General features: G+C 29.7%; 2 protein-coding genes across 3 annotated transcripts; one reads left to right on the top strand and one right to left on the bottom strand.

The window, feature by feature from the left end:
- The first annotated feature begins 7,176 nt into the window (after nt 1-7,176).
- On the top strand, nt 7,177-8,275 carry LOC126670030 (CASP-like protein 1E1). Its single transcript, XM_050363680.2, has 2 exons — nt 7,177-7,504; nt 7,833-8,275. The coding sequence occupies exons 1-2, from the start codon at nt 7,254-7,256 to the stop codon at nt 8,167-8,169; spliced, it is 588 nt and encodes a 195-aa protein (XP_050219637.1). The 5' UTR covers nt 7,177-7,253; the 3' UTR covers nt 8,170-8,275.
- Nucleotides 8,276-8,554: 279 nt separating this feature from the next.
- LOC126670029 (E3 ubiquitin-protein ligase MIEL1) lies at nt 8,555-10,925 on the bottom strand. Of its 2 annotated transcripts, XM_050363679.2 has the most exons (11): nt 10,616-10,916; nt 10,419-10,506; nt 10,281-10,337; nt 10,086-10,196; nt 9,944-9,987; nt 9,800-9,840; nt 9,562-9,644; nt 9,387-9,478; nt 9,236-9,305; nt 9,082-9,123; nt 8,555-8,881 (listed from the first exon to the last, which is right to left on the bottom strand). In XM_050363679.2, the coding sequence occupies exons 1-11, from the start codon at nt 10,669-10,671 to the stop codon at nt 8,756-8,758; spliced, it is 810 nt and encodes a 269-aa protein (XP_050219636.1). In that variant the 5' UTR covers nt 10,672-10,916; the 3' UTR covers nt 8,555-8,755. The 2 variants fall into 2 exon arrangements, with proteins under 2 accessions (XP_050219636.1, XP_055960751.1); XM_056104776.1 differs by lacking the exon at nt 8,555-8,881 and having other exon boundaries at nt 9,082-9,140; nt 10,616-10,925.
- Nucleotides 10,926-15,217: the final 4,292 nt, after the last annotated feature.

The following is a 15,217-nucleotide window of genomic DNA, read 5'->3' as shown; positions in this document are numbered from 1 at the left end:
TGAATCTTTTTGATTATTTACATCATTACCATTATAAAGTATTGATTTTGATTTAATTTTGATAATTATATTTTAATTACAGTTTATTATTCAATTTATTCTTTTAAAGGGCCAAACCTGTTTAGATGTCTAGTATCCACCTGTCTTATTACATTTAGATGTTTAAGTACGTATTCATACTCCTCGTAAAAAGACATGTACGTTAAGTTGTTAGTTTTAGCAAGCTAGCTCAATTGATATAAACACTAAATAACAAACAGTCAAAATTGTGGGTTTAAATTTTTTTACAAATATTTCCCCTTCTCTAATAAAAAAAAAAAAAAAGTTGTTAGTGAACTTTCTTGATCATATTTGTTGAGAAATCATTTATATGTCAATTAGTAAATGATCAATCCAGCATTAGAGATTTAGCTGCAATTATGAATCTTATACGTTAAAAAGAAAAGAGTGGAGAAGAAAAACCAGCCAGATAAAATTATAGCATCCATTTATTCTATATTAATTTTACTAAATTACATATTTAATAATCAGAAAGCCGCAACTCAAATGTTATAACTAGCAATCTAATAGATCGTGAGTTCAATTTCTTCGATAAGCGCTTTTGCCTTTCTATTTCCCATTTTCAATTATAAAAAATTACAAATTTCATATAGTGGTAAAAAAATATTATTTAAATATGAGAAATCTAGATTTAACTTTATCCTTCTATGGAGTTGTGGAAAGCTCGGAATAACAGGGTGTTTAATAGTTTGGAGTGTTCGCATGAGTCTCTAGCTTTTTTTGTGTATTAGTAAGGCGGTTCTCTTTTGAACAAAGGGTCAACGCGCCCCCTGAACTTGTGACATAGGGTCATCTAGCTCAATTTATACTTTTTTTTGAGCAATTAACCCCAAAACTCTTCATTTTTGGGTCAAATAACCCCATAATTTTTATTTTTATTTTAAAAAACAGATTTAGGATAATTATATCGCAACAATTAGGGAAGTATCTAATTACTTTTTTGCATCCCTCATCTCCGATTTGTATTTTACGCATTTTATAAATACAACTATGGGATTATTTGACCCAAAAATGAAGAGTTTTGGGGTTATTTGCTCAAAAAAGTATAAATTGGGTTAGATGACCCTGTGACAAAAGTTTAGGGGGCGCGTTGACCCTTTGTTCGTTCTCTTTTACTCTTCTTGTCATCCTCATTTTTCATACAACGAAAATGATATTTTTAGATGTTTGAATTATTTTGTAACTTCGTTTTGATTGATCTTTTTAGATCGTTTGTCTTCCACTTCTTGTGATAGTGCTTAAAAAATCATCATTTATCAAAAAAAAACTTTATCCTTCTATTATTTTATAATAAAAAAAACTTAAATTTTCCGCACAGATTTGGTCTAGTGGACTAAATTTCAGCCATCTAGATGCTATGGTCGCGGTTCAAACCTCGGATACGCTTTTTCTAAAAAAATGGAATGGCTGGACCTGGACTATAGCTAGAATTTGTCAGATATGTGAATTTGCGAGCGGTTCATATTCCCGAATTTAACAATGATTTTGGTGTTTCGGCTCAGGGGAGTAAGTTCTCGTTAGAAAAAAAAACCTTAAATTCATAGTCTTTGAAAAATTTATATCTACTAGAAATAGACATGTTCAAAACGGGCAGTTCGGTTGAGATCGGCCGAAATTGAATCAACCAACTTTTGATAAAATTTCAAATTGAACTAAACCGAATCTAAAGTTCAAATCGCATCGAATCGAATCAAAAAAATATTTGATTTTGTATGATTCAGTTACAAACCAAAATTAATTTTATTTATTTTAAAAATTTATATTTTAAAATTAATTTAAATATCTTGGAATTATTATTATAAGAAATTTATTGCTTATTTATTAGGTATAATTAAAAATTAAAGACTAAAAATTTTAAATTAATAATTTTATATTAATTTTTAACAAAATTAATGTGTTGTTCGGTTTTTTTGGTGAAATCGGTTTTAAAATACCAAAACCGAATAAGAATCTGGAAATTAAATTTCTATGATAATACAAAGTGAATTCAACTGTATTAACCAAAAATTGAACCATTGTTAAAATTTTAATTTAGTTCAGTTTAATTTTACGGTTTGGTTCTATTTTAGCTCACCCTAACCAAAAATATTAATAAATGAAAAGTGAAAACACTTTGAATTTTTTTGCACAATCAGGAGACCATTTGATCCATTGAGAAGTCAATCTTACGAAGGATATTAAACTCCCTGAGTCACTAAACTTTGACCAAATTACAGAAAGGTCACTAAACGGACTTTCGTTGCAAAAGTGTCACTGCATTTAAAAATTTGTTATAACGGGATGTCACTCATACGAAATCCACCGTTTTTGATAACATGTCTTGCCGGATTTCTCCACATCATACATGTCTCATTTGCCACGTCAGACAAAATTCAGTTAATAAAAGCTCAAAAATCATATTAATTCGTAAATACAAATATAGGGACCTAACTACATAATTTTCAAAGTTCTTAAACATAATTAACAATTAAATCTGATTAACCTTAAATTTATCTCATCTTCCTCATTTTTCTTCGCCACCCTTTTCCTTCTCCATTCACCGCCACCGTCTGCCATCACCTCCATGTGCAGAAACTCCATTCTTCTTCATTTCTTCAACTATTTGAGATTATCTATAGCTTTTGATGGGACTTTATGACAACGGATTGAGTTTCTTGTAGATCAACACGAACGGCCACTTGCCGCGGCCGCCTGCAAACCCCTACTTGCCGCCTCGAGATCGGCAAACAACGAGCGAGCTTCTGGACATGAGAATGACGAGAGAGTTTCTAGAACAACGAGTAAGTTATAGTGACAACGGATTGAATGTTAATTTTTTTTTTCATTTTGTTGATTTTATATGGCTTAATCTGAAATGGGTTTTAAAAATTTTCTATGTTTATTTTTAACCCATGAATTAAATTGATTTACCCACATTTCAATTATTTGTTCCTTACTTAACTCTATTTGCTGCCATAAATTGATTTACCCAGATTTCAATTATTTGCTCCCAAACCCCACAACTTCTCTAGATTTTAGCTCTGAGTGTTTAATTTGTTTTGGTGGTGGCAATGTTATTGTTGGGCGTAGTGGTACGGTATCGGTGTATTGTATGTCTTTGTTTGGTTATAGGAAGGAGATGGTAAAGGTAAAGAGTCCAAAATGATCCTTAAATTTTTACTAAATTTATATTTAATTAGAAATTTATTGACTGACGAGGCAAATGAGACACGTATGATGTGGACAAATCCGGCAAGACATGCCATCAAAAACGGTACATTTTGTAAGGATGATATCCTGTTGTAACAAATTGTTAAATTCAATGACACTTTTGTAATAAAAGTTTTTTTAGTGATCTTTCTGTAATTTGGTCAAAGTCTAGTGATTCAGGAAGTTTAATATCCAACTTATGAAAGTATAGAAAAATAAATATAGAAATAGAAGATATAATGACTCAACTAACAACCGAACTTTTTAATTTGCAAAAATAATCAATCCATATGCTGGATTCTCGAAATATCTTAAGGCACCGTTTGGATTGAGGGTTTTTAAAATCCATGGATTTTAGCAAAATCGATGGATTTTAAATCGATGAAATTTAAATCCATAGTTTTTAAAATTCCATCGTTTGGATTGAATATAAAATCAATGGATTTTTAATATTATTTATGGAAAATAATAAATAGTATAACAATCCATCATCTATAAAAAATGGTGGATTTGAACTTTCCCACCTAATAGGTGGGAAATCAAAACCCTCAAAAATGATGGATTGTAGAAAATGAGGAATTTATGAATCCATGGATTCTATTAATTTTTTTTCTAGGCAAACGATGGATTTTGTCCAAATCCATGGATTGTTTAGAATCCATCGTTTAGAATCCATCAATCCAAACGGTGCCTAAGTGCTTTATGATCACAATACATACAACAATTAATCGGACCTTTTTTCTTTTCTTTGTATGGTCCATAAATTTCTATCAATATTGATCTATATAGTAATGCGCATGGTATATTTATTTAATATTTCTGTCTCAATCTAATGTAAATATTGACAATTATTTTGATTAATAATTAATATTTATAAAGAGTTTTTGATTTAATTTCTTTTTGTTCTCTTTTTTTTTTAATTCTCTCTTCAGTTAATAATGCAATAAAATGGTATAACAAAATTTTATTTTATTTATTGAATAACCTTCAATAATGTAATAAAGAATTTTATTAATTAAATAGGGATAGATGAAGTATATATTTGCCTTCAAAGGAACTAAGTTATAAATTGTAATCTATTATATGCCAGTAAGGCGTAGTCTAAATGGCTAAGGTGTTACAGTGCATTTTTAAAATCTCAGTTTCGAATGTTAGTAGGCTCAGTGTTTATGGCCGATTTAAAAAAAATAAAAGTTTAACTACTAACAACTAACTAACCATTAATCTAATTATATTATACCTGTCAAAAATTGTCATTTATACTTCTTTTTTGAACAAAGGGTCAACACACCCCCTGAACTTGTGACACGGGGTCATCTAACCCAATTTATACTTTTTGAGTAACTAACCCCAAAACTCTTCATTTTTGGGTCAAATAATTCCATAATTTATATTTTTATTTTAAAAAACAGATTTATGATAATTATATCGCAACAATTAGGGAAGTATCTAATTACTTTTTTACATCCCTCACCTCCGATTTGTATTTTACGCGTTTTAAAAATACAATTATGGGTTACTTGACCCGAAAATGAAGAGTTTTGGGGTTAGTTGCTCAAAAAAGTATAAATTGGGTTAGACGACCCCGTGACACAAGTTTAGGGGGCGCGTTGACCCTTTGTTCCTTCTTTTTTAGTATTCATCCTATAAGGAACGTTGTATACAACAACAAAAATTTACTTCCTCGATTTTCTTATAATTGTACTTTTTAAGTTTTTTTGTCTCAAAATATTTGTACATCGCAAATTTCAATGATAAATTTTAATTATTTTTTTCATCATTGACCCTTAATTTAGTTAGAGTAGAGATAGCATTCATTAACATATGGACTTTTAGTATATTAATGTAAGGTTATTATTTTAATGACTTTTTTAATATGTGTATTTTGTTAAAACAGACAATTAAAAGAGAACAGAGGGAATATTAGACAATTTAAATTTAAAAAAACGGACTAAAAATAAAATATGAAGATTTTAAAAATTAAGAACTCTAAAAAGGTTTATAAAAGAAGTGACAATTAAAAGCAAAAAATACATATATTTATGGCTAATCACTTAAAAAGATTTATTTTGTAATCACCAATTTTTCAAAAATGGAAAAAATTAACCGAATTTTTTATAAGTGTATATCAAATGTAGTCATGCTATTTAAATTTCTCAAAAAAATATCATTCCTTTTCATTTATGAATAAAAGTTTTAATTTCATCTTTTTAATTTTGATAAGTATCTTTTAATTGAAAAATATTAGGTTTAGTCATAAATTTAAAAATTACTTTTCCTGTTAAATATATATACAATTGAATACAATTAAAATGTATTTATTAAAATTATTAATATTTCTAAAAAATAAATCATAAAAAATTTGAAAAGTCTTTTATATTTGAAATAATTGCAAATTAATACACGAACTTTACCCTGATTTGTAATTACAATACAAACTTTAAATCTTGACAATGATACTAATTTTTATTTTTTGACAAATTGGTACACCGAATAAGAAGAATACTACAACCACATGTTGTTGTATGATTGGTTGGTGTACCAATTTACTAAAAAAAATAAAAATTGGTGTGGTAATTGTCAAGTTTTAAAGTTCGTATTCTAATTGCAAATTAGGATAAAGTTTATATATTTATTTACAATTAACCCTTTTTATTTTTTTGAGTGAGTGAACCTATTTTTAGGAGTAAAAGTTAAAGAGATTGGTGTGGTATCTCTTGAGCATACAACTCTCAAAAATTGTCATCCTCTAGCTAGAAGTCGTTTATGGGTACATCACAAGAAAGAAAAACGCAGACTTGGTCAGGAGTCAAAGTGAATGATGAATGCCAAAGAATGGGTTGGGGAGATAGCTTCATTTATATACAATCCGATTGTTTCTGTTCTGCGTAATGCAAGCCATAAAATTATTATATTCCCACATCAATATTTCTAGCCGAAGTAGAGATTTATAATTAAGTTCAGCAACTTATCCATAACATTATTCATGCATAACTTAATTTACCATTAAAACATAACCATATATATGACTGAAATTTGAAATATGAGGAAGAAACGACACAAAGCATAAGAAAATAAGGTCCAAATTGATAAGTGGCAAAAGGATACGGAGTTGTGACGAATGGCAATAAGTTCCTTCTAAAATGGCAGCAGTGCACTATTTTTGTTTAAACTTCAATCCCTATCTATCCTTTTTACTCATAATATGCTTGAATCGATCAATCTCTTCACTTCCTTCCATATTACGCCAAAATGATTAATCATAAATCAATTTCCTTTTCACACACTTCCCTACCTACATTACATAATGTCTCCAAGTTTATATTTGGTGTTTCAATTTTACAAATAAATTTTATAAATTTATATTTATAATGTGCTTCTATTAAGAATTTACATTTAATAAAAATATATTTTTAATTTTATACATCTTAAACAAGATAAATTTGCTATTTTTATTTAAAAAATAAAATTAAAATACCAATTTTATCATTTATTATTTCAACTATTGTTTTTAATCATTATCGATAACTATTTTTATAAAAATAATAATTAATTTATTTTTTAAAATTAGGAAGTAATGTTTTAACATAACTTTTACTTTTTTCATACTATTATTTGGAAATTAAAAGAATTATTACAAATAAAAATTCAATTTTTTTAATTTTAAAAAATTTAAGCACGAAATATTTGAAAATTAGCACCTCGGAATTCCATCTTTTATTTATTTTTTTTAACATTAAAAATTGTAAAAAAAAAATAGCATAGTTGGAAATGCTAAAAATAAAAAATGCAATTCTAGATGTCAATTATTTTTAAATGCGGTGCTTAAATTACTAAAAACGCATCGGATTTTATTTGCACACAATCCAAATTAATGTAGGTAGTGTAATTTTTCCATTTCAGCTTCTATTTAAGTGCAACTCTCACTTAGTTATCTATACTCTCCAAGCTAGCTCACTTTTTACTTCATAAAGAATCATAAAAACTCAGTTTCTGAGCCGTTGATGATAATGGATAGCCAGAGCAAGAACATGAGTGTGGGTGCCATGGATGTTGCAGAGAGCAGAATGATAAAGGAAAGAAGAGGAAATAATTTGTTGGGTTTAAGAGTGTTAGCTTTGGTTCTTACTTTGACTGCTGCCATAGTTCTTGGGGTTGATAAGCAGACCAAGATTGTCCCAATTCAACTCACGCCCGCTTTGCCACCTTTGAATGTTCCTCTTGAGGCTAAGTGGCATTATCTCTCGGCTTTTGTGTATGTTTCTTCCACCTTTTTCATTCATATAGGTTTTTCCGGCCAAAATGATGATGTGGTAGCCGGATTTTGTGACGTGGCAGTCGTTTTTCACTTGTATTTATCTGAAAACTTGTCATTTATACGTAGTTTCAACTTGTCGGAAAGTTTTTTGGCCAAATCATGCGTGTATATCAAGTTTGTAGACAAAATAAAAGAAAAATTCGGCTGCCACATGTATTTTTGCCGACAAAAATTTTGTTGGAATAAAATTAAAGTTTACATATCAAACTGAAATGAATCAAAATTTATTCACCAATATTTTATACTAACTCAATTAAAATTGCAGGTTCTTTGTGATATCAAACGCCATAGCAAGTGCATATGCAGCAATATCTCTAATATTGAGTTGTTGTGCAAAGAAAAGGATGCTACCAATGATCTTAATTCTAGACCTATTAATGGTGGCATTGCTATTTTGCAGCAATGGAGCAGCCACAGCTATTGGTTTAATGGGTTACAAAGGGAATTCACATGTGAGATGGAACAAAGTTTGCCACGTTTTTGGTAGATTTTGCAATCAAGTTGCTGCTTCACTCATCATCTCTCTGCTTGGATCTTTAGTTTTTCTCTTGCTTGTTATGCTTACTACTTTGCGCCTTCATAGGAAATCTATTAAGTTCTAGTTTCTTTTTTTTTCTTCTTCTATCTTGTGAAGTTTTTGAGCTTTAAATCTATCAAATGTTGATGTTGAGCTTTCATTTCTTTAATCAATAAAATAGACCTTGTCTATGTTTAAAGTTTTTTAGGGGATTCATTGAAAGATTATAGATTGAATTGCCAAATCGAAACAATTGAGAGTTATCGGAGAAGTTTGTATCGGATAAGTTGGCAAGTTGGAGATCGGCAGAGTAATCGCTTCAAAGGGCGACGTATTCATACTCTGGCCGGTTGAGGGGGCGCTTACCTACCCTCACCCTTGGATCCGCCCTATCATATACACATAGGAACTGAAGATCAAGCTTACACAATCCAAGCTATTAAAACAGCCTTATCAGTTATTCAATCCAATTTTAATGTGATAACCCAAATTCCAGAATCAAATAATAAGGAAACCAACATTGTTGCACACCAACTTGATGAGTTACTCTAAAAATTTGAGTAAGAATAACCTGAGAATCAAAGTTGATGATGTATGAATGGAAATGCTACAAGTCAATCATTTTGTAATTGGTAAAAGATTCAGTTTTTTATAAAAATACAGAGCTCGAGTTATTGAGGAAGAACTGGAGGCGCAACTGCGCGGGTGTTGTATGATTTGCAGTGGCAACATTTCTGCCCAATTATGTGGAAGTAGACTTCTGTTGTATCGTTGCAGTCATTACAGAGAATCCATATCTGCAAGTACGAGTTCACCCAATAACCATTACTATCGATCTATTCAAATGACACGATTAGGATCAGCATGAGCATGAATACAATCTATCTAATAATCGTGTCAGCACCAACACAGCACAGAATTAAACGGATTATGCGTGTCAGCATATATAGCTCGTTTTATTTAATGTCAAAAATGTTAAAAGGATGCGAGTCATCACCTTCTTGTCGCGATAATCCTCTGGCATAACTGTTGCTTCTATCTGCAACATTAATGTAACTGATAACTGTTAGTGTTGTCTTCCTGATTCATTGATATTAGCAAAAAGGATAAATTTGAAGAAAATGCACAAACTTGACAATTAATAGGCCTACCTCCTCATCTATCCTTTTCCAAGTTCTGGACATGTCAATCACTGATTTGGAGCATATAGGACAGCAATATCTGATTGTAAAATCACGTTTAAACTCGAGAATCACTAAACCAAAACTAAAGAAGAGGACGGAACAGCTGATAAAAACTTACTTGTCTCGCTTTATCATCTCTTGATAACATTCGAGATGCATCGTGTGACCACATTTCATTACGGTAGTGTCTTTTAGAGAATCAAATAAGTACTGCAAATTAACGGAGTTATCAATGCTTGACACATTACAAAGAATTCCATTTCGCCGCATGACAACCACAAAAATGTGCATACCTCATAACATATAGGACAATGGTGGCGCATAGAGTTCTCCACGCAAGAATGATTACCACGCAGAGTGATAGCATAGCAAGAACCTGCACAGATGTTAAAGAATTAGCTAATAAAAAGGGATTGTGTAATTGATTCGTAGTAAATAACCGTACATAACCATCCGAAGAGCTTCAATGCTCCGAAACCATACTGTAATTAGTTGCAAGTAAAGGAATAGAACGAAGAAATTGGTGCATACCACACTTTGTACAGTGAAAATAATTCTCGCTGCCACCAACTCTGTTTTAGATCACAAAACACATCAGAATCGTCTTTTTGGATTGATTGGCAATAGATACTAAGGAAAAGATAGACGAAATTAGCCGAAAATAAGCATACACACCTACAGATTCCACAGTCATCACAATGAAACTGGCCTTTACCTGTCTGCAGCATCAAATGCAGCCAGCCATCGATAAGGATCATAAACATTGCACTAACTAATTGTAATGTAAAAACAGATTCATAAGTTTCGAAAAGGTTACATCATCATCAAAGAATTTGCAGATTCCGCAGAAATATTCGCCCATATTAACACCACAGTTGGTACAAACTTGAGCAACCGGCTGTTCTGTGTCACAAACTGAACATATCACCTGAAAAAAATGAATACAAATCACTGCCGATTCATAACCCAAGAAATTATAACATACATATTGAATAAACATTTATAAACGGACTTGCTTGACATCACAGCGATTGATTTCATGCCGATCATGTATGTTCTTCAACGTATTCTGTTCGAATAGAACAAACACATACGTCAATAAAAAAAAACCACCCAGATCAAGAAAACGTAGAGATATAAGAAATTATACCACTGCCTCGTTATGACAATGGCGGCACCAGAAGATCTCGTTGCAACATGGAGCTCGAATCTTGCATCTTCTCCTGTAATGCTCGCATCTAGTACAAACAAGAAATTATTAATCAAGAACTGAAAGAAACTATAAAGGATTAATCAAGAATCAAGAAATGAAGAAGAAGGAGGTAAAAATGAAGAAAAAAAAGGTACCCAAAGCCCATCTTGCCGAAATCAAGACGGCCGCAAGATTGGGTGGTGGCTTCCATTAGAGAAAAAATGGATAACTGGATAAAGTTACGGAGAGAGAGCGAGGAAGAAGGAAGGCCACCACCACAAAAGTTTCCTGATTTGGAAAGATGTTAATTTTCTATTGTTAGATCAAGAAAATCATATTGATGGAGCCCAATTGGGTAATATTAAAGGGAAAAAAAAGGTTCGAAGAAGTGATGTTTGAGTAGTATTTTATTGGGTGTAATAATGGCAATGGCATGGTCAGTTGGAGTAAAGGATAAGATGTGGGGGTGACAGTGGCTGCCTTGGAGGGAAAACTAACAGACGCCGTCATCTCCAACTAATTGCAAATAACCAAAAAATACATATTTTGAACTTCTTGGGTTAGTCGTTTCAGCAAACAGTTAGGGAGATTGATAATGAATCCAACATAATGGTATAATAAGCTCTAATTATGTTCATTTCATAATATATACTTTTTTAAAAAAAATTGTGATTTTTTATTATCAAAGGTAGATTATATGTTAAGGAAATAAATTGAGATTACAATGTAAATCTCAAAGTCCATTATGTATCCAAAATTATAAAAAAATAATAAACAATTTGAAGCTCTATAATGATCTACGAAAAAAAACGAAATAACAATAAGAATTTAAATACATAAATTTTGTAAATCAGAAAAAATTCAAGTGTGCAGTCGCCAGTTGCACCCCTATAACTTCAATTGATCACGATGATACGAAAACCTTGAATCTTCAAGAATTTGAATCTGAAATTTGAACAAACACTAAAAATGTTTGGACAATCCAAAAATATACACAATACTAACTTTATATCAAACAAAATACACGAAAACACACACTCTAAAGAACGGAGCAATTTAATCAAAAAATAATGATAAAAGGAGATAAAAAACGATAATTTCCTGCTAGAATCTGAAAATTATTGTCTAATGCATTCCGAACACATGAAAATTAACTTTCTCTTTCCGAAAAAATTGTCTCTCTAAGAGATAAGTATTCACCACTCCTACTCTTGCTTTTTTAAAAAATGTGATTTCAAATTTGAACTTCTTTCTACTCTTGTGTAATGGAAAAGACAAATGAACATATCACCAAATACATGTGAGTTGGTAGGGCATTTCTCCTAATTTAAATAACGACTCAAGGTTCATCCGCATTATGTATTGTCGTTAGAATTTAGGGTTAGAGTTTTGCTTTCCGCCAAAAATCATCTTGACTCGAATTAAAAATTAATTTTAATATAAAAAGAATTAAAAGTATTACCTCACAGTTAAAACTTATTTAGTACAACTTATGTATCTTGCAAAAAAAATTAATAAAATCATCATAATTATTTAGATAAAATTGATCCTAGTTTTATTTTATTTAACTTAATGATTTAAATCAGAAAATGCTTTAAGAATTTAAGAAAGTGTGTTATAAATTTTTAGTTAAAATTTTCAAATTTTCAAAATTTAATTTTTTTATTTAATAGAATTAGAATAATTATTTTTTATATATATAATCAGGGAGGGGAGAGCGCTTGTGGAAGGATTTGAACCCACGACCTAATAATTTGCTTATTATTTGAGAGAATAATCTGTTATACTTATATTGAAACTCTATTATTAGTTTGTTTGTTTAGTAAAGTGTTTGGCAAAAGATACAAAAAAATCCTTGTAGTTTTCACAAAAGTACAAATCAGTTTTTTTACTTTTTTTAGGTATAATTAAGCTCTCTTTGTTTTCAAATAAAACAAATAACCCCTTTCATCAAACATCATTAGAAACACTCGTTAATGGCTGACATGTCTCTCATAATCATATAGGAAAAAAATTCAAAAATAATTTTAATATTTAAAATATTTACTGAAAATTTGAGGGGGTAAGTGTCCTAAAAGTAAACTAAAAGGGTTTATTTGTTCGATTTTAAAATAATAAGGGTTTAATTGTTCAATTTTAAAAATTCGGGGGCTTAATTATGCCCAGATAAAATAAAAGGGCTTATCTGTACTTTTGAAAAAAATTCGAGGGCTTTTTTGTACCTTCTGCCAAAATGTTTTTATAGAGTTTATAAGATTTTCTGAACTCGGCTATAAGATAACACCTTTAAACTTTATATATTTAGATTACTTTTCACTACCGTCCTGTTAGTTTTTAGCAAAAGACAAACTTTAAATCTTAATTTTAAACAGTGCAATGTATATAAGAGCATAGTTCAAGCTCATAATTTTGTTTAAATTAAAAAACGCTTTACCAACTCGATTATTGTTTTTTTAGTTTCTACTAGCGTTGTTTTCTATATCATTTATCGTTTTTATGGTTATTAGACGACTTTTGGCATTTTCGCTACATTATCAATTGGATTGAAATTTTCTGAAATTCATTTAAATTTGAGGGGTCAAGTTCAACAAATCTACATTATTTATTTTATAGATTAAAAAAATTCAAATTTAATTGAATAACTTTATTTTATAATAAATGGTATATAAGACAATCTGACCCCTCAAATTCACTTAAATTTGAAGGAATCGTAATCCTTATCAATTTACAGTGTATTTAAAATTCATACACATAATATTTCTTTTCCAATCAAAATCCACCTAAGCTTATCGTTTTGGTCATTCAACTAATTTTATGAAAATTGTAATGTGATGTCAGCAAGTCTAGTTGCTAGATGCACTCGCCTTTGATCATTTTCCAAATTCTAGGTAATTTGCAAAATCATGCTTTGATTTCTGTGCATTTATCAGATTGGATCTTCAAAACAATAAATTGCACTCATCCATTTTTTTTATGTTAAATCAAGTCAAACTTAAAAAAGTAGTAATTTAACGAGACTAAAAAAATTAGTCCAATTTTCTTAATCCGTATGAAAGAGTCAAACGTGATGAATATTATAAACCGAATAAAGTATTTTTGCTAAATTTATATAATTATATAATTCGCACAACTAAACTTTGTTATATTTTAAATGTTTGATCATTAATATATTACAATCTAAAATTCACTCTTTATTAAGACGATCAGTCGGGTGCTTAGTATAGCCGAATGCATACTCGAACAAACATATTTTGTCAATGACAGTTGTCTCAAATATATATTGCCCATAACAATGATTAAAAATTAGACCGATGGTAGAACCAGAGATCATTCGACTAGTAGGTCCATTTAACTCTAAAAACTGGAAATTCATTCCAATTGAGTTGTGCCGGATTGAATTGCTCGACCTAAATTGAACAAACAGTTTGTACTGGCGATTGACATAATCAAACCATAAATCATTTTTAGAAATTTATGTTTTACATATAAGCATGTGTGTAGAAATGGATTAGTGGTCGACTATATTGACATGATTAGATTCAATACGAACACGACCCATTTAACTAACTGTGTTAAAATGTTCAATTCTAATACAACATGAATTTTAAACGGATAACACGACACGCTTTTCACGTTAAAATAAACGGATAACACAATTAACATATAACTGACTTAACCGATAAAGATTTTTAATTTTATAAAATATAATAGTATTAACTTTTAATTTATCTGTTCATACTCAAGTTATAAAACTGAATCTAATTAAATTTATTTGTATATTAATATATTATATTTAATGTATTTAATAATTTTATTTCTATATAATTATTCAAAGTATAGTTTGTAAGCAGATTAGACGGATTGGCGAGCCATCCATTTAACGCGTGACATGTGCCATAATTATACTACTATCAATTGAAAAAGAATAATACATCATTTTTGAATTAATTAATTTTTTTTTTGAAGAAAATTAATTATTTATTCATGTATTTTTTTTTAATTGGTGGTTATAAATAATTATGCAACGAATGAAAAATTAGATATATGGTTTATAATCTTATAGGGTGGATTTTGTTCACCTAACATTTGGCTTTTTAATTTTGGCAGAATCGATATTTTAAACACATGAAAGTTGTTACTTTCGTTTTTTCATCTTTAAAGAGATTTATCAAATTTTTAGAAATATACATTTATCTCTTTATTGATGAGGAAAAGTTAAAGTTACAATTTTTTCTAATTTAATCTTTCGGTTTTAGATCTGGTTTCTTTTACATTATATGTGTATTTGGGTGGCCCTTTTGGTGGCTAAAAAGCCCTTGTCGATGACTGCTTTGCGGTACTCATCATTTCATTTTTGATTGGCTTACTCATCATTGTTGAGTAGTCTTTCTTCCTTATATATATTCATAATTCTCTCAACAATTTTAGCCTATGACAAAAAAAAAATTAATGAGTTGGTTGTCATGTTAAAAAAGTTATTATAATAAAAATATAAATGATAATTAAAAAAATTCTATTGTAAATATTTATTAGTTTTATTTATCTAAAAAATATTTATTAGTTTTTTTGAAAAATACCTACAAAAATTCCTCAATTAGAAGTGATTCTGATTTGGAGATTGAGACACAATAACGAAAGAAAACAATTTTTTTAATTCCTGATTAAGAAACGGAATCGATATGTTCTGTCATGTCTGGAAAAAGAAAAAGCTAACTGAAAAGAAAGATTGGAAGAAGCGGAAGTTGGAATCTGAATGA

The sequence above is a fragment of the Mercurialis annua genome, linkage group LG2 (genome assembly GCF_937616625.2).
Source record: "Mercurialis annua linkage group LG2, ddMerAnnu1.2, whole genome shotgun sequence".
Taxonomy (NCBI): domain Eukaryota; kingdom Viridiplantae; phylum Streptophyta; class Magnoliopsida; order Malpighiales; family Euphorbiaceae; genus Mercurialis; species Mercurialis annua.
The sequence above is the reverse complement of the archived record's forward strand: the minus strand, read 5'-3'. Positions and strand labels throughout refer to the sequence as shown.

Coding starts and splice junctions, on each gene's coding strand:
- LOC126670030 (XM_050363680.2), top strand. CDS start 7,254: ATGATAATGGATAGCCAGAGCAAGAACATGAGTGTGGGTGCCATGGAT. Junction 7,505..7,832: donor CATTATCTCTCGGCTTTTGT/GTATGTTTCTTC, acceptor TTAAAATTGCAG/GTTCTTTGTGATATCAAACG.
- LOC126670029 (XM_050363679.2), bottom strand. CDS start 10,671: ATGGAAGCCACCACCCAATCTTGCGGCCGTCTTGATTTCGGCAAGATG. Junction 10,507..10,615: donor TTCGGCAAGATGGGCTTTGG/GTACCTTTTTTT, acceptor TGTTTGTACTAG/ATGCGAGCATTACAGGAGAA. Junction 10,338..10,418: donor ATTGTCATAACGAGGCAGTG/GTATAATTTCTT, acceptor CTATTCGAACAG/AATACGTTGAAGAACATACA.